Source organism: Oenanthe melanoleuca, chromosome 2 (genome assembly GCF_029582105.1).
Source record: "Oenanthe melanoleuca isolate GR-GAL-2019-014 chromosome 2, OMel1.0, whole genome shotgun sequence".
In the NCBI taxonomy this organism is placed as follows: Eukaryota; Metazoa; Chordata; class Aves; order Passeriformes; family Muscicapidae; genus Oenanthe; species Oenanthe melanoleuca.
In genome coordinates, this window is record NC_079335.1 from 34,288,560 (window position 1) to 34,308,292 (window position 19,733).

The window sequence follows — 19,733 nt, forward strand, 5'->3', positions numbered from 1 at the left end:
CAGGGCCAGGCCCGGAGCCATTTTTTCCCTTAAGCCTGTGATAAAGCACAGAAACAGATTTTTTTCTGTACGTATTAATCATCTGAATCTTTGTAATTTAAATGTCAGACGCATAAATTACTCTTCATGGAATAATGACAATGAAACATGCCCTTTGTATTGGAAAGTACAAGTACAATGCTATCTCTCTGATACAATTATATGATTTCTATTCTAATTTTAGATCACTTGAGTGACTATAGAATAGGTGAGGCCTTGGGATGTAAATTCCAGATGTTTGGTAGAACAAGGGTGATGGAGGAGGGAGGAAGTGGCCTTTTTTTTTTTTTGCCCTTGTGTTCACAGGGGTAGGTCACTGGTACTCGGAAATAACCCTGTGAGGTTCCACCTTGTCAGCTTTTGTTTTCTCTAATTTAAGGATAAATCTCTATCTAGAATAGCTTTCAGAGAGCTTAACTCCTCCGTTTGCTAGCAGTAAGTTAGTTCCCCACATGAATACCCTGCCAGCCCACTGTAATTAGGTTGGAAGTTGTGAACATTATTCCATTTCATTTTGGCAAAAGTACCATTTCAGACGGCCACTGGAGATAACGTAAGCGCCAGCTCCGTTCCCTCATTATCTCCTTGCGTAGCACCAGCTGGAGGATCACTCGTGTTAACAGCTTGCTCTCGCGTCTCCTTGAGCCTTGTCTTGTCGCTATCAGCAGCCGGCAGCCGGGGAACACCTCGGCTCGATAGCTCACCCCCGGGAGCAGCCCGGCGCAGCTCCTGGGGAACCGAAACCCCGGCACGGGGGTGCTGAGCTTCAGACACCCGGGGAGCTCCAGGGGCGGCCCCAGCGCGGCTCCTCGGGAACCGAGACCCCGGCACGGGGGTGTTGAGCTCCAGACACCCGGGGAGCTCCAGGGGCGGCCCCAGCGCGGCCGCCGCCGCCGGGCCTGGCTGCGGTGCCTGTGGGGCAGGCAATGCTGCCTGGCAGGGGACTGTGCCGGGCAGGACACGGGGCTTGGCGTGCTTTTGCCCAGGGAGCTCTCAGATTCCCCTCAGCGGCACTGCGGGGGAAGGCTGAGGCTGGGACCGGCTCCCGCCCTGTCCTTTGCTGTCAGCCCCTTGCCGGCAGCAGCCTGCGGGAGCTGAGCAGCCTCCCGCCCCCGCAGCCTGTCCAGGGGCACAGGTGACACGGGAGGGAGCCTCGTCCCGGTGCTCCTGCTGGAAGCGAGCGGGCGGGGGGCGAGGGGGCAGAGGAGGGATGCACACACGGGGTGGTCACCTCGGACCCGCCCTCGAGGGGGGCAGAGGAGGGATATACATAGAGTGTCGCCTCAAACCAGCACCCGAGGGGCACAGAGGGGGAATTTACACGTGGGGTGTCACCTCAGACCAACACCCGAGCGACAGAGACCAGGAGTGTGCACATGGGGTGTTACCACACACCCCACCGCCACCCCCAGCGCTCCCGCAGGAAGCGCAACAAGCGCCGCCGACTGCCCTGCGCGTCCCTCCCGGCCCGCGGACTACGCTTCCCAGCAGCCCCGCCGGGGCTCGCTCCTCCCCCGCCCTCCCTCTCTCCGCCGCGTGGCATCACGGTCTCTGTAGTCTCTCGGTACATAGATCCCTTCCCTACGCAGGAGCTTGGCGGCGAAAGAAACTATCGCTCCCGTCCGCCCCCGCGGTGCCGCGCGTGCGCCGCCGGCGTGGAAGTGCGCGAGGCCGCGGCGCTGCGGGCACTGAGGCGGCCGAGGGGCGGTGAGAGCGGCGGCGGCTTCCGCGTCGGGCGGGGGGTGGCGGGCGGCGCTCGGTACCGCACGGGCAGCACCGGCACCGGCGGCGTCTGAGAGGCGGCGGTCGTTGTCCGGCGCGCAGGGAATGCGCCTGTGAGGGCGGCGGAGGAGCGGGTGCCGGGTGAAGCCCCGGCGGAGCGGAGCGATGTCCCAGCCCCAGCAGCCGCCGCCGCCGTCCCCTCAGCAGCAGCCGCAGCCGCCGCCTCCGTCCGCCTCCAAGAAGCGAGACCGGCGCATCTTCTCGGGTACCTGCCCCGATCCCAAATGCCAGGCGCGGCTGTTCTTCCCGGCGCACGGGCCGCAGGGCAGCGGCAGCATCGAGTGCACGGACTGCGGGCGGCGCCACGAGCAGCGGCAGCTGCTGGCCGTGGAGGAGGTGACGGACCCCGACCTGGTGCTGCACAACCTGCTGCGGAATGCGCTGCTGGGCGTCAGCGGCGCCGGCCCGCCCCGCAGGAACACCGAGCTCGTCAAAGTCAATGGCCTCTCCAACTACCACTGCAAGCTCCTGGCCCCCATCTTGGCCCGCTATGGGATGGACAAGCAGACTGGCAAAGCCAAGCTCCTCACGGAGATGAACCAGGGAGACATCTTTGACTGCTCCCTCCTGGGCGACCGCGCCTTCCTCATCGAGCCAGAGCACGTTGAAACCATGGGTTATGGGAAGGACCGCTCCGGCAGCCTCATCTACCTGCACGACACCCTGGAGGACATCAAGAAGGCTAACAACAGTCAAGAGTGCCTCATTCCTGTCCACGTGGATGGAGATGGCCACTGCCTTGTCCATGCAGTCTCAAGAGCACTTGTTGGCAGGGAACTGTTCTGGCATGCTCTCCGAGAGAATCTAAAGAAGCATTTTGAGGAGAATTTAAGTCACTACAAGGCACTTTTCCATGACTTTATTGATGCTGCAGAGTGGGAGGATATTATCAATGAATGTGACCCTTTGTTTGTTCCTCCAGAAGGTGTGCCAATGGGCCTTAGGAATATTCACATCTTTGGTCTGGCCAATGTGCTTCACCGGCCTATCATCCTGTTAGACTCCTTGAGTGGAATGCGAAGCTCTGGAGACTATTCAGCAACATTCCTCCCTGGTCTGATACCTCTGGAAAAATGCATGGGGAAAGATGGCATGTTGAACAAGCCGATCTGCATTGCGTGGAGTAGCTCAGGACGTAACCATTATATTCCTCTGGTTGGAATAAAAGGTGCTGCTTTACCTAAGCTGCCTAGGAAGCTACTTCCTAAAGCCTGGGGAGTTCCTCAAGACCTCATCAAAAAGTACATCATGTTAGAGGAAGATGGTGGTTGCATTATTGGAGGAGACAGAAGTTTGCAGGATAAGTACCTGATGAGGCTTGTTGCTGCAATGGAGGAGGTTTTTATGAGTAAACATGGTATCCACCCCAGCCTTGTAGCTGATGTGCATCAATATTTCTACAGAAGGACTGGTGTAATAGGGGTCCAGCCCGAAGAGGTCACTGCAGCTGCCAAAAAAGCAGTGATGGACAACCGCCTTCACAGGTGCCTCATCTGTGGGGCTCTTTCAGAGCATCACGTTCCCCCTGAGTGGCTGGCTCCTGGGGGGAAGCTGTATAACCTGGCAAAAAGTACTCATGGCCAGCTAAGGCCTGACAAAAATTACAGTTTTCCTCTGAACAGTTTGGTGTGTTCTTACAACCCCATGAAGGATGTGCTGGTACCAGACTATGGCTTGAGTAACTTGACTGTTTGTAACTGGTGCCATGGTAACTTAATGCGTCGTGTCAGAGAAGATGGGTCTGTTTTGTATATTGATGGAGACAGAACTAATACTAGGTCTTCAGGTGGCAAATGTGGCTGTGGATTCAAGCATTACTGGGAAGGTAAAGAATATGACAATCTGCCTGAAGCTTTTCCTATAACTCTAGAGTGGGGTGGAAGAGTGGTGAGAGAGACTGTCTACTGGTTCCAGTATGAAAGTGACACCTCTTTGAACAGCAACGTGTATGATGTCGCCATGAAACTTGTTACCAAGCACTTCCCTGGTGAATTCGGTAGCGAGATTCTTGTGCAGAAAGTTGTCAACACAATACTGCACCAAACTGCCAAAAAGAACCCTGATGATTATACCCCTGTAAATATTGATGGTGCTCACGCCCAAAGAGCTGATGATGTACAGCAAGGACAAGAGTTAGAGTCGCAACTTCCAACCAAAATAATTTTGACTGGACAGAAGACTAAAACTTTGCACAAGGAGGAGTTGAATATGAGCAAAGCTGAAAGAACTGTTCAGCAGAACATAGCAGACCAGGCTTCTGTAATGCAGAAACGGAAGAGTGAGAAATTGAAACAGGAGCATAAAGGGCAACCCAGGACTGCTTCTCCTGGGGCTGTTCGTGAGGGGCCCTCGTCCGCACCTGCTACACCAACCAAAACCCCATATTCTCCAACTTCTGCAAAAGAAAAGAAAATTCGAATAACCACCAACGATGGGAGGCAGTCAATGCTTACCTTGAAGTGCACTACCACCTTCTTGGAACTCCAGGAAGGCATAGCAAGAGAATTTAATATTCCCCCGTATTTGCAATGTATTCGCTACGGCTTTCCTCCAAAAGAGCTTCTGCCTCCCAAAGAAGGCATGGAAAACGAGCCTGTTCCTTTGCAGCACGGTGACAGGATTGCCATAGAAATCCTGAAGGGCAAGGAGGAAAGCAGGCAGGCTGCCTCAGCACACTCAGCCCATGCTGTGAAGCACGAAGATGTTGCTGTGACCAGTAAGATCTCATCGAAGGATCTGCAAGAGCAAGTCGACAAGGAGATGTATTCGCTCTGTCTTCTGGCAACGCTCATGGGTAAGGCTGGCTTCGTGTTACACTTCAGAATTGTGTTTTTAAGTAGAAGATAATGTGCTGCAAACTGTAGTCACACACACATTTCCTTTTTTCTTAAATCATGGCTAATCAGGTAAATTCCTTTATTCTTTTTTTAGGAGAACATCTAATATGCTGTCAGTGACTTTTAGAAATGTATATATGAGGTATATGAGATACTTGTTCTTCCTTTGGTATAAAATTCTCTTTTAAAAATTGCTGTTTAGAGGTGATTGCATTGCTTCTGCTGTCCTGTCTCTGTTTTTCCTGCCTCTCATTAGGCACACATTTTGTACGTGTGAAAGTGACAGATTTTTTTTCCTACATCTCCCTCAGGTTTCAGGAAATAAATTCAGAGCAGGGGTGAGAAGGGGGTGCTGAGTGTGTGCTCATTGGAAGTTTGAGGAACAAATTTTCACCTTTGTAGTAAGATTAAATCCTGACATTTGACCTCACAGAGAGTTGTCTTGGTTTAAGTGAATAAACTTGACATTTTCTCTGTAGGTAATCTGTTAGTTTTAAATGAAGATCTGGTCTTTTTAAAGAGCTGAGAAAATTATTATTTTAGAATATAAACAGAGAGAAACTGAAAGAATCTAAACATGGGTCTCAATCCCAAAGGCTGGATATAGGCTTGCAAAGCTATACTTACAAATTATCTATCATGTAAATCTGACTGAGTAATTCAAGACAAAAGGACTTTTCTCAAGTGCCTGTGTTTTTTATTTTCCTTTTTGAACTCAGGAGACTTGGACCCCTGTTTGTATATTTTGTTCATCTGGTTTCACAGTTCTTGCTGCTTTCTGGCAGGAAGTAGAACTGTAATTATCTAACGTTCAGCTGTACGAACGAGTTGAATAGTCATGTTTACAGGTTTTTTTGGTGGGAGCCTTCTCTTTTGCTGGAGGGATTTGGTGTGGCTAAAGCATGTGATGTTTCAGAAACGAAACAATTACGTAATCACAGAGTGCTATGTCAGAAGTTCATCAAGCAGAACTTTGATTCTTTTCCAAGTGTGAGTGTTTACTCCTGTATCTTTTACACGATAGTGTGCTGAATCACTACTTGCCTCATCACACTGACATTTACACCCCAGTTCCAAAGTGCAGGAAAAGTTAGGTTTAAAAGTTGTCTTAATTTTGAGATGAAGCTTAAAAGAGTGCTTTCCTGTCTGCAGGAAATACTGCTGGAAGTATAGTTACTGACTTCAAAAAACTTTGGCTTTAAAAATATCTTGGTTACTTCAGCATTGAGGTGTGTCATTATTTTACAGGTGCTTCTCCATAAACTGTGAGCTGATCCTGTATGCAAGAATGACTTTTTGTTTTTGCCATCACTACTGTTAGATTCTGCTTTAAGAGCACCAGTTAGAATAGAATTTACCTCACTCTTCTCTGGCTGCATCCATTGTGCATTACTAATACACGTAAAAGCAGCAGCAGCAAGCGATAAACCAACCAGTTATAAAACCTTACGTGACTACTGAATAAGATGCTATTATTATATCATCACTTTTCTCATTATCTTAAAATTATCTTAATTTTCTTCTAAAAATACTTGTGGGACACATCTAGTTACTAGACTGTTCACAATTGTGATATTTCAACAGATTAACAAACTTCCTAAGTCCTTACACTTTCTTAAGGGTAGCGATTCCTCAAGGTGGCATATTCAGCCTTTTTGGGACAAGAAGCCTTAGTTTTTCTCAATATTTCTGTACTGCTAAAAACTGCTGCAAAGGTCTGAGAGCCAGTTTTGTAACTTTGTTCTGTTATATATATGTATATATGTAACATTCCTGTTATAAAGTGAGATTAAAATGTGTAGAGGGGAGATACTGTTGAGATAGCTCATTGGGCCAGACATATTTTTCCCCAATTCCTGAAGTGGAAATGTATCTTCAAACATCCATAATTATTCATTCTGTGTGCTTAAAACATTTTATTTTATGCAGATCTCCTGTAGGCTGAAGTATTTTCTTATTTCAGCTACTAGAAATTTTCTTTTCTGGTCTCAGCTACTTATTAGAATTTTAGATCATATTCTTTAATTTTTCTTGTATATAATTTTTTAAAAAGTCCTGGGAAATTAAATACTATAATTTCTAGACCAATTAACATATTATGCCTGATTTTTTGTAAAGCTTTCTCTTTTTTTTTTTTTTAGTTCAGATCAAAATACAGAGTTCTGCAGGGAAATTACTAAAGAAATTGGAGTTTTGCATTAACATATTTAAAACATTATATTTTAAACCAGATTTAATTACACTCATGCAGAGGCACTCTGAATATGTACAAGCCAGATATGAGTTTATTTTGATTGGTTTACTTTTCTTTGATGAATTCATTCATACACAAGGAATGAAAATAGCCAGGTTTAAATTTAATGTATTATTTGATACCAGGATTTTCTTGGAATTAAAAAGCTTGCTTTGAAGCCAGCTGTACTTCCCTATAACGTATGTTTATCATTTGAGTTTTTAAATTGTGTTGCACTTTGTTCTCTCTGCTGTCTGAAGTGACAGTCCTGGGCTTGCAGCAGCTGCAGGCTAACTTACACCAGTGAACAAGGCCTGTTTGTGGCTAGGACAGTCTTGATTTGTTCCCATACCTTAATGTTCTGGGTTGGAGTCTGGTCTGGGGAGGTGAGTACTGGAGTAGGAACAGTATAATCTCTTTGATAAATGTAGTGTCTTGACGGTGTTTTTAACTAAATGATTGTCCAAATTAACTTGTGACCTATAAACATCTTGCTACCATGGCAAACAAATCCAAAACAAACGGTAATACTCAACTAACAACAAAAATGTGCAAACCTCAAATGTAGTTTAGTTGAGTCACACACACTAGTTCCTCTGATCTGGGAAAGTCCAATTGTAACTGTGGGCTTTTTTGGTCTTCCAGTGGGATGTCTATCAAAACAGTGTCATTAGCTTGTATTTCTTTCAGTGGCTGGTGCTTTTGTATTGTGAGCCCTGCTCCCCATGCTTTCCCGCATGTAGTATTTGTTAGTATTGCATAAAAGGCTGTCTAAACAGTGATGCTTCCCTTTGTGCAAGGCTTGAAAAATCATGCCCACAGCAAACTGGGAATCTTTCCTTGGTAAATGTCAGTAATTTTAAAACTGGGCTTCTTCTTTAAGTCCCGTGGCTGTCTTGTGAAACGAAAGGGAGTCCTTCAAATAGTAATGGATTGCTCAATGCAGCAGTAAAGGAGTCCTTAGTAGGGAGTCCTGCTGGCTGTGACCTCTTCAGGCTTCAGTGGACTGACAGCTGTATTCTGTTACTCCTCAGTGCAGTGGTTATTTTGATTCCTGTGGGCATCAGGAAGACTCAGAAGAGGCACAGAAGCGATGCTCTGGATACACTATGTATAGGGAAGTGCTTTTCAAATTGTCAGTGAGAGTAAGGACACAGGTAGCAGTGACAGAAGACTTCCTTCAGTAGATTGTGGAAAATAAGAAAGAAGAGCAGTTGGTTTATTACTTGGATGTTCATCTTGGAAGCAAAGGCCAAATTTGTGAGCTTGGCGTGCAAATGAATGCAGTGAGCCTGAGCATATATGGTTTGAAGGAATGCTTTCAAAATTAATCGGATTATATAGGTCTCCTGTCTTTAGAACATCCAAAGACAGAATGTGGTGAATGTGCACTATACCTTTGTAAAGAGAATGGGCGTGGTGAGCAACAGTTGTGGGGGAACAGATGAGCAGGGGAGCGTACAGAGTCCTGTGCCTCCTGTGCTCTTTTATTTTCCTTATAACAGCAAACAAAGACGTATTGATGGGTTGTATTTTACAGCCTCACACATTCCAGCTATCTCTATCCAAGTAGTACAACCAGTTAACTACAGCTGAAGATTTACATTTCCTAAACTTAATAGAAATTTGAGACATGTGGTTATTGAGATTTCAGTCCCTACAGAATGGGGCAATTTAATCTAAAATATCTCGTTATGTTCCCTGAATATTTGATGGAAAGTGGGAAAACCAATTTTTTCCTGAAAGTGTGTATGCACAGTAGTTGTTTCTGCATGTAGAGAATATAATTTTTCAGAACTTTCTGTTTGTACTGCTTAGACAGCTACAGCACATGTCACTTCTCTGAAGCAGGTAAGTGGTTAGCAAAATAAGGAAAAGAATATAGGCAAAATGCAGATCTGAACTGATTGAGCAGGTGCTACTAGGTCACTGATATTCCATCACTGTAACCCAATTTTTCTGTTCTTTGTTTTCCTTTCCTTATGTAGTCTAGGTTGGGTTTTTTTTTCTCCCCATGGCATTTAAAGTTGTCACACTTCAATGCCATTTTTGGCATTGTTGAGAAATGCTGGTTATATGGCATTTCAGGGGCCTCATGGTTACTATTTTGTTTCTTCCTCTCAAGAAAAGCAAGGTACAGACAGATCTATACAGCTGCCTGGGTGGATGTTTGTGTCTCAGCTGCAATATTAAGTCTGCTGTATGGCAGTTGTGAAATTGAGCTCCGATTTTTGAGAAAGTGTAGAGATACAGAATTCAAGTTTTAATGAGCAAGGTTATGTGCTTGAATTTCAGAAGCATGTTAGTAATTTCCTAGTTTAATGTTGAAAGAAGAGGTAGGAAGCGAATGGAGACTCTTGTTTAGGGCCTGGCAAAGAACCAGGAGCTGCACCTTGGATCAAATCAAGTTTGGGAACCTTTGTACTCGGACATGTAGGATATTTGACTGCAGACAATAGTGTGTTTTTCTGAGAGTCCTTCAGTGTCCCAGGGTCGTGTTCTGTGCATTTGCAATAAAAATTCAAATCCTTAATTGCATAGAAGAGAGCAAGCACTCAATTTTTGATTTAAGGAGTTACATTTTCAGCCATTGTCTATAATATGAAAATACAATGGTTTAATTTTAATGTTCGTGTTTGATTTTTACAGGAGAAGATGTTTGGTCTTATGCAAAGGGGCTTCCTCAGTTGTTTCAGCAGGGTGGAGTATTCTACAGTATAATGAAGAAAACAACAGGTATCTTTTTGTTTTTGTTTTTTATTCCTTCCTTCCTCAATTTCTAAATCCTGAAAATTGTAAATTGGTATTGAATCACTTGTAAGCATAATTTTTTTTTTTTTAAATTCTATTACTATGGTAAATTTTCAGTCTTACAATATTGGAGAACTCCTAATGCTCCCTCAGAGAGACTAAGACTAAGAAAGCTGCCTAAACCTATTTCATTGAACTTAAACCTCTTATTTTCTGAAATTTCCACTTCCTGAATTGTACAAATGACTCTTTTTTTTTTTTTTTTTTTTTTTTTTAAAGGCGGTATGACCACAAAAATTGTTTTCTTAATTTTTTTCTCTTGTAAAGATCAAACAACAAGAAAATCATAGGACCTATTCCTGTTACTTTAAGACACTTACTGGATAAGGAGTTTACCTTTCTTCTGTGCTTCTTAGTAGATATTTTATATGGGATACTGCATGTTTGCAATTTAAATGGTTGGTTAAATTTGTTTTTCATATTCCTAAGATTATTGTTCAAAAGCAAAACTATCCATCTCCTTCTTGAATTGCTGAATGCTGCATCTTGGGCTCTGTGCAGAATAACCAAGCAAGTAGAATATATTTGATTTTTAGATGGCTTTACAAATACTGTCTACAAAGAATAACAACTGTTTCTTTAGAGAAGAAAGTACTAAGGAGTTGTTTTCTCTCAAAATTTATTTTCTTACTGAAATCTTTGCATTCAGAGTTTAGCTTTTGTGGTTTCAGCTATTATAATCATTCATTTGCTGCTTTTTGCTGTCTAGTTTTTTCTTGGGCAGTTTTATCAATCTTACCTTTATCTTACTTATTTCTGGGAATAAATTAAAATGTGTGATATACTCAATGCCCACTACCTCTCACTGAATTATTAGCCTAGATAATAGAGTTAGCATGCAAGTGTATTATATCAGATCTGTTTCCTTATAGTTTTCCTTCTCCTTATTATGCTTGTGTAGTAATGAGTAGTTTATTGTTTGTGGAGAGTGAATCAGCCTAAACATTGCCTGATGGAAAGGGCATTTTTGACCTATTAATGGCTAGCCAGATTTGAAAGCCAGAAATTAATCCAAGGAATTTTAACCAAACTCACAGAAAATGTGTGACTTACAAGCCATTTTCCCCAGCTTACTGTGTAAGAAATAAGACTGTAGGAGATAGTAATGTAAAATCCCTGCATACAAAGAAGTGTAATAATTTCAAATACAGACTGTCCTGGTAGGTACAGTTCCTATTTCAGCATTAGCACACTTTTACAATTCCAGTGTGCAACAATCTGACTCATGTTTCTACTTTAAGAAGCTGCTTACTTCTTTGTAATCTTCTAGGTAATGTAATCATGCACCTATCATACTGGACCTTTGGAACAAAGCTGTCTTTGTAGGTGTGGTACCTGAAATGTACCACAAAACTTGAAACTTGATTTAATAGATCTTTTTTAAGATCTTACTTCGAGATTTTGGGATTGCAGTTTCAGAGGCAGTTTTGGTCAATTATAGGAGTTGTTACAGTTCCTTCTTTTTCAAATGAGAATTGAGCTGCTAAATTATGTGCTTAAAATATGTTCTTCAGGCTAAGAACAGGTAGGTGTTTGAGGTTAAATTTTGTTCTGCATTTTGGCTTTTTGGTTATTGGTTCCCATGGATATTTAAAGAAAGAAACTACATGTCTGAAGCTCTCAGAATAAAATCTTCTGTCTAGGTCCTCTGAAATTGTGCACATATGAATCAGAAGCTGTGGAGTATGATTGGAATTGATCTGTGGGTTCACAGTATGAAAACAAATTTAATAACTTATCAAATTATTAAATGACCTTTTCCATTGTTGCCCAGAATACTCATTTTGAAAGCACTGTATTTGGTAACACAGAAATAGAATTTGCTTCTTATGTTGCTTCTTCCCTTCTGTATAATTTCTGGTGGTTTTCTCAAGAATTTTGAGAAGGAGAGGAAAAATCCCAACAGTTTACCTGTTCCTGGCACCTTTTAAACTGTGTTGTTTTCATTGTAGCTCTCCATGCATAGCTGATGGAACTAAAGTGAAGAGAATGATTGCAGCCAAGTTTTCATCTGCAGATAGCTTTTAACTCACAGAAAGCCACCATGACTGAAGTGATACCTTACTGCTTTTACCACAGCCTACATGGGACAGAGTTGAAAGAGTTATTTTGTGTTTTATGATGATAAACTGTAAAAAATGAATGTTGTCCATTTTTGGCTCACAGAAACTTCAGAACTTAAAATTATCTAGTGAACTGTCAGTTTTAACAGATTGGTCAAATTGTAAGTGGAACAATTAAAACAAACAGCAGATCAAAAATATTATGCCTTATATTTGTTTTGTAAAGGTTAATAGTTACAATCTCCAGGACTCTTAAATGCAGTAAACTTGAAAATCTTCTATTAATCTAGCAGCACTTCCTATCAGAGAAGGAGACAAAATAGCAATTTTGAAATTCCTCAGGCTTAGCAGCAGTTAGGCAACCAGAAATCGTACTGCAGTTCTAACCAGTATGGAAGTAATCTTAAATAGTATTTCTCCAGATAGCGTTTTGAAATTTCTCCTTATCAGTTTTCTGGTTTTGATTTTTTGATGGTTTGGTTTTGGGGGTGTGGGGTGGTGGTAGTGGTAGGGTTTGGCTTGTTTTACATTACTGCAAGCATAGAACTGCAAATTGTAGCGGTGTGGTTATTTTATCTTGTAATTGTCTCTTCATCAGGGTCATCACGGAAGGCAGCAGCATCTTTGTGGCATACTGTGGTTGTTGTCATATGGCGTAAAAGCCCAAGTTTTTTATCCCACAGTAATAATTTTCAGTGTTTGATTTTATATACTTGATTCAGTAAATTTAAATAGAGTAATTACTGTGTTTTCTGAGCATACCTTAAAATATGCTAGCACTTTGAATAACTTTTCCTATCTTTATAGGTTTGGCTGATGGCAAGCACTGCACTTTTCCACATCTGCCTGGTAAAAACTTTGTATACAATGCAGCAGAAGACAGATTGGAGCTGTGTGTGGATGCTGCTGGGCACTTCCCAATCGGTCCTGATGTTGAAGAGCTGGTTAAAGAGGCCTTAAGTCAAGTGCGAGCAGAAGCTACTTCAAGAAGCAGGGAAGCAAGTCCTTCACATGGAATGCTGAAGCTGGGTAGTGGTGGAGTAGTTAAAAAGAAATCTGAACAACTACATAACATAACTGCATTTCAAGGAAAGGGTCATTCCCTAGGAACTGCATCTAGTAGTCAACAGCATGATCAAAGAGCCAGGGAAACACCACTTTTAAGAAAGCATAGCACAGAAACGGACTTCAGTCCTTCTGCTAAAATTGAGCCTTCTGTATTCACAGCTGCTTCTGGTAACAGTGAGCTTATTCGAATTGCTCCGGGAGTTGTGACAATGAGAGACAGCAGGCAGCTTGACCCCACTTTGATTGAGGCACAGAGAAAAAAGTTGCAGGAAATGGTCTCTTCTATTCAGGCTTCAATGGATAGACATTTGCGGGATCAGAATACAGAGCAGTCAGCATCAGGTGATGTATCTCAAAGGAAAGTAGAGGCAGTGAGTTCAACTGCTAAAACTGGGAGCTTTCAGGCTGCCTTACCTGAATCATTCTCTGCACCAGGTGGTACTGAGCGCTTGAATACTGAATCAACTGATGGTAACATGGTGAATTCTGTGGGAACAACATTCCCTGCAAGGTCTAAAGCACAAAAGGGAAATTCTGTTGAGGAGCTTGAGGAGATGGATAGTCAAGATGCAGGAATCACTAATGCAACTGAGCCAATGGATCACTCTTGATAGGTTAAAATCTAATAAGGATAGAAGAAATTACTGTTCAAATGTAATGTTTATTGGCTGGGCCACACAAAGTGATTAGTTATTAAATCTTGTATGTATGTCAAAGATTATATCATCTTATTCAGTGCATGATAAGCATGTGATTGGCAATAGCTTTCAATATTACCATACTGCTGCCCAGGCTGGCTCTGTTACCTGTAAATTAGTTATTAGGAAATGCACTGAGATAAATATCTGCTGTACATGTGGGTTCTTGAAAATTCTTTGTAATTTTTAATTTCTTAAAAGTCTTAAAATTTAAGCCCATGCAAGGTTCTTACCATGCTATCTTAAGGTTACTGGAAGGGCTAGAACAGGCAAAACTATAAACATGGCAAAGTAATTTCTGCCCCGGGTGCAATAAAAAAGACACTATTATCATAAATGAGACATAAATTTCAAAAAGTAACTGAAACTAAACTTCTGCTCAATTTGATAATGCAGCATATACAGTACCTCTAATTATATCTTGCTGGCACTTCTCCAATTTATTAACTTTTTCATTCATATCCTCCTCTCAAATCTTGAAATAAGTGTAACTTTAGTAAACTGAAGTCTAAACTTTCCTATTGCCAGTTAGAAAGCAAGTTAGGAAAAAGGCCACATAGCATATGATGAAGATACTTTGAATGTGCTGTGGTTGTGCATGGCTGTCTGAGCCAACACAACCATTTTGGTGCTCTGTTGGTAGCTTGTCTTTATTTCCTCCAAACACCAAACTGGTCAGGTGGTTGTACAACTTTTGAGACAATTAAGGGAAAAAAGTTGGCAATCACAAGTAAGAGCAAATGTTCAATGGCAGATCCATTTCTTTTAGAAGACTTAGATTGCTAGCATTGGTTAGAAATGGCAAAAATGAAATAACTGTCCTCTTAAGAGCAAATTAACAATTTATTGGAAGGAAATTACTCTCTAACACACATTATCCTAAAGCGTTTGGTGATAATTGAGCTTTTAGAAGCTCACTGTTTACTCTGTGGGAACAATGAATACATGCTGTTTCAATGTCTATAAAGACTACCCACCTCTCTCAGCCTCACTTCAGTTTGTGATACAGATTTCCCTGTAACAGTGATAATAGAGCTGGTATCCACTTAAATAGTGTGTTCATCAGACCTATAGCGCTAATTTTTAAGAAGCAGCCATTGTGCTTGCTCCCTAAGGATGGAATGTGTTTCTGATACTGCACTTCGCTTCCTATCTTCATAGTCATTTAAATGCACTAATGTTGCTTCTTCTCATGGTAAAATAACATTGAATGGATGAAAAGATGTTAATACAGCTTCAAAGGAATTACGAGCATTTAAATACTGAAGTCTGTGTTTGTGCACATGTAGGTTTTTACAAGTTCACAGATGTGGTTTGTGTTGTATATGTTTGTATTCAGAAAAGTCTCCTCACTTTTTACATTTATAATCACTTAAACAGTTCTAAGCATTAGTATGATAAAATGTTCCATGAGGAAGGATTTATTTTTGTATGTAGAACTGAAATGAAGCAAGTAATTTAAAGAATAGCCCTTCTCTTCTGTCAAAGTAAATTAAAATGCCTCTGTTGGTTAACTTTTTATGTAGATGGTACAAATATTTTATGATTTTGTACACAACTTAGAGGTAAAATATGAATATCACATTTCCACAAATAAATGAAAAATGTTAAGATCTCAAATTGCTATCTGGTAAGTTAGCAGTTTGGAAACTTGGAATGTATGAAGCAATTGGCTTGCCAGAACTGACCTTGCTGATGCACTGATTAACTGGCAGGGCTTATTCAATGGGAAACAGGATGCACAGGCAGCACCTGGAAGCCTGCCATGACTTCTGAAAACATTTAGTCTCCCATGAATCAGTCTAGCTCGCTGAAGGCTACATCTATATAGAAAATGTTGACTAGAGGCTTGTGCTTTGTCACAGTGTTAGAAAAATATAGCAGTGACTTATTCCTGGGAAAAAAATTAAATTGGGAGAGGCTGAGGGGGAGGAATCTCCTGGATCTCTTGCATTTTAGACCAGGTAACCAATGCTTTGACAGTTGTAACCTTTTGTGTAGGAAAAAAAAAAAAATCTTCCTTGGCTGGAAAAATGATGAGCGAGCAGTGTATATGAGAGAATTTCAAGTTTGAAATAAATTGGAATATTTATTGCACATCATTCTTATTTCAAGGAAAAATGCTTGCTTCTTTCATGCCGTTCTGTTAAGACTGCAGAAGTTTGTGTGCCTTTTACTGTGTAAAGAGGAAGGCTTGGTTTAGTTTTGACACACTTCCCATTTCAGCAGTAATTTGACATTTTCCTTATCTAAGTAGACATGGAAACAGATAATAGCTCTGACTCACCATTAGTGTCATCTCGGGCCCACTCAAGTCATGTAGATCAGAACCCTCCAGTTCCTAAAAGAAGATGGTCTCGCAGGACTGGTAAAATGGTGTTAATCACAAGATCCACTGATACGAATTCTCAAAGGCAGGATTGTGCATATTTCTTTGCAGTGTTCTTATCTCACGTAACTTTTTCATGCATTTAGTATCAGTGGTTTTGAGAAAGATAGCTTTTGATGCTCTCAAGTGAAGCTAAACTTCACCTACCTGCCAATGAGATGTGTGACTGGGCAGGAGAAGTGAAATAAAGAACACTGAAGTGTAAGTTGGAACAGATGTTTCATTTGGTTGCTGGCAGTGGATGCAAATGTAAGTTGAGACAAATCTGTGTGCCTGTCTAAGAAGCTCCAGTGTGCTTGTTAGAATTCCCTGTTAGAGTCAGGAAAATGCTGGTGGGGGACAAGGGAAGACTTCAGCTCATTGTGAATGAGGTGTGTCAGTAGCACTTCTCAAATGTCAAGAATGGTGCCCTTTTCTTGAAAAGTAAAGGCAACCAACCCAAATTCTTGCTACCAAATTTCCTGTGGAAAGAGGTTGTGGTTTTGAGTGTCCACCTTGATTCCTTGATTACTTTCTTTGCTGAAGGCTAACAAGCTTCTACACTGCATCTCATGGCAAAGAGGACACATTATTAGAAAATCCTAAATGTTACTATGGCTTAGTATGTATAAACACAAGGAAAAAATTATTGCTAAAAATACAGGCCTAGTACAAAAATAAAAAGGGGAATTAATTAGATTGCTGATGAGCATTTGGGAAACCTTGGGAGAACAGATCAGTTTTCCAGGGAAATGCAAGACTTTTACTACTTCAAACGGCTGGCTGCTTAGTAAGGTTGACTATTTGATAGTGCTGTTTCTCTCTGAATTGTTTGCATTTCAGCGAGGGAAAATAAATAGCAGATTTGCAAATAAAATCAAAGAAATGTATTTGGGATGTCTTCCCTGTTGTAGTCACAAAACAGCTGTGTGCATTGTTGGCTTTGTGAATCCCTTATAGTTTACTAGTCTTGTGCTGGCTGCAAAATACAAGCTAGACATGCCTCTGACAGAGTGCTCTAGCAGTGTCACAGAGGCACAGTGCCACAGGGTTGTGTGCTAACAATCCTGCAAGGCCAAAATACTTGATTTAGAATCTTCATTAAGTAAAATCTGTTGTCACTGTCACAGGGTTAGTGGAGTTGCTTGCTACTTTTTTAATGCGCTGAAAATGCCAGATAACAAAATTCTTGGTATGTTTACAGTTGGGAGAGTGATGCTCAATCTGAGTTGTATGGAAAATGAATTATATAAGAAGATGCCACTGTTATCTCTACATTTATTTGGCTCCTATTTTTAAATATCAGAATCTACATGCTTTTGTAAAATAATAATAATATGAATATGAAGTTAATCCTTTTGTTAAAAGCCACAACAGAGAGTGGTTTCTTTGTTTTGCTTGTGGATATCAGTTTAGCTTCATGAAGAAGTTGCTTAAGATCTTTAGAATGCAGGATTCCCTCTGAGCCCTTATGCCTGTGGTTGAGCAATAAAAGGTTGGAACAAGAGTGGTATTTTCAGAGTTATTTTACGTTTGATGAGGATTATTGCCAAGAAATGAAAGAGTGCACTTTTAGGAGGGAATGCTATTTAAAATGTATAAATAGGAATTAAAATAGTGTATATATTTAGAAAAAAATCATTTTAAAAAGTAAGTGCTTTACATGTTGAATTAAAAATAAATTAGCATAGAAACTATACCATCCTCACAGTACTGGCTGTTATCCAGCAAGGTTTGGTTTGTTTTATTTGTGATTGCTGTACTAATTATATTTGATTTTTTTTTTTAATCTGTAATGTAACAATAGTGTATTATAACAGTATATAGTGTACTATACTACACTTCACTGTACAGTATTTGGAATTTTCTTTGATTGCTATATTAAAACTATAAGTTAAAACATCTGGTTTGGTTTTATAAGGTGTAATTTTTATCTAGCCGTTCACACATTAGCTTGTTTAATTAATGTGGATTTGCTTACAAAATGAGTCAGTTGAAAATATATTAATTTCTGCATTTGACATATAAATTTCATTATACTTGCATACATGAATACAAGTACAGAACTTGAAAAACTGATACAATTCTTAGAAAAGTAAAATCTGATGTTATCCATTTTCTTTTAGTAATGGCTCTTTTTAAAAAGAATTTTTTGAGAGAAAACTCTTTAAGGAAAAAGTTGGCTTCTTTTACCTCATGCCTATTCTAAATATTTCATTGAACACACAGGACCTTTGAATTTGAGAGATTTCTAAACCATATATGTTTCATATATTTGAGACCAGAATTCAAGACCTGAATCTTTTTTTCAAATGTATCACTAAGAAGATGTAGAAAAATGCTGAGCAAGTCAGCATTTAAGATACCTTGCAATCTGTGATTTGAAACGTTGGCCAAAATGTATTTCAAAGCAAAATTTTAATGTGTGTTGGTAATATTCAAGTATGAATAGTACAATTTGGAAGAACTAGGCTTTTGAAAATTTGGCAATACTCAAAGATGAACATATTGACAACTATTTAAATTATCTCTGTGCTTTTCCCACCAGCTACATGTGGTACTTTGTTTCACAAATTGCCTTTAATCAAAACTTCTAGGCTTAGAAACAAGACATAAAACCCATCTGCAAAACTCTTGTGTTACTTCTTCCTGTATTTACTGAAAGGCTTTAATTCCAAGTGTGCTAGCATTAAAGCATTCTTTAAAGTGATGGGTGTAAATACAGAGTTAATTTTGAATGCATGTCATATCACGAAGAATTGAAAATTATCCTTCGGAAGATTTGTATTTCAAAAACTTAAATGCTTAATGCTAAGCTAGAAATTTGCTCATCTTTATTAATATAGTGCTTACAATCTGAGCCAAAAACAGTACTGAATGTATGATGCAACAAAGTTAAGTGTGCTTTCAAAGTGTTTTCATTTTACTTCTGCAATTAATTGTATGGTCTTAATATCTATCTAAATTTTTATTTTGGATTGGAGTTGTTTGGTTTGGGTTGTTTGTTGTTTGGTTGGTTTGTCTCATTTTTATCTTATGCATGTCCACAGCAAATTTGTTGTAACATCACTGTAAAACCCTGGCTCCCTGTCACCAAAAAATTCCTCAAAATACAATCTTATCCCTAGGGCCAGGATGAGAGTGGACCTTGGATATTCATCAGCATGTGTAGTGAGTTATGGAAGGTGCTTTTGGTATTACAAAGTCAATTCAAACACCTTGTACTGACTGCAGAAGTTAATTGAAATAATAGTTTGTGTAGTTTTGAATATTTATTACTCAGAAATGGATAAAGAAAGTAGGTGTTTGGATTCACAGTAGACTTGATGGCCAAGCTGACATTGCAGAAACCCCATTGCTGCAGCTGGTTTAAAATGGATTATTTGGATTTGAATTACTTAAATTGAGTATACTGGGTTATTCTGAATGTATATTAACACAGTCAGAGGGATTAGGCTTCAGTGTAAGGATGACCTCTGTTGCAGTAACTTGCCGGCATTTTAAGAGGTTTCAGAAAAGACCATTATTCTTTGTTCTGTTACTGAAAAACATTGATTATGAGATAGCTGCACAGACTTGTATTTGGACTTTATCCACCTCTATTTTTAAAAGACTACCTAATTTTGTTTTCTGCTGGAAATAATACTTCTAGTGGCTTGTCTCGCTGGTAGCAAATCTAATTTCACTTCTAAAGTGATCCTGTAGGTCTGGACTGGCTCTGTGCTGTTTGGAAACTTGTATTCAATAAGTGAAAAAATTAAAAGAAAGATGGCAGATGGAAGGAAGTTACCAGAAATTATAAGAAGGTTTAAATGATGCTGTGGTTCTTATTAG

At 40.5% G+C, this 19,733-nt stretch overlaps 1 protein-coding gene across 1 annotated transcript; it reads left to right on the forward strand.

Moving 5' to 3' along the window:
• The first annotated feature begins 1,727 nt into the window (after positions 1–1,727).
• Positions 1,728–17,801, forward strand: VCPIP1 (valosin containing protein interacting protein 1). The gene is made up of 3 exons (XM_056484330.1): positions 1,728–4,615; positions 9,541–9,627; positions 12,573–17,801. Exons 1-3 carry the CDS (start codon positions 1,927–1,929, stop codon positions 13,442–13,444), a joined length of 3,648 nt encoding a protein of 1,215 aa, XP_056340305.1. The 5' UTR covers positions 1,728–1,926; the 3' UTR covers positions 13,445–17,801.
• Positions 17,802–19,733: the final 1,932 nt, after the last annotated feature.

Coding starts and splice junctions, on each gene's coding strand:
- VCPIP1 (XM_056484330.1), top strand. CDS start 1,927: ATGTCCCAGCCCCAGCAGCCGCCGCCGCCGTCCCCTCAGCAGCAGCCG. Junction 4,616..9,540: donor TCTTCTGGCAACGCTCATGG/GTAAGGCTGGCT, acceptor TGATTTTTACAG/GAGAAGATGTTTGGTCTTAT. Junction 9,628..12,572: donor TATAATGAAGAAAACAACAG/GTATCTTTTTGT, acceptor CTATCTTTATAG/GTTTGGCTGATGGCAAGCAC.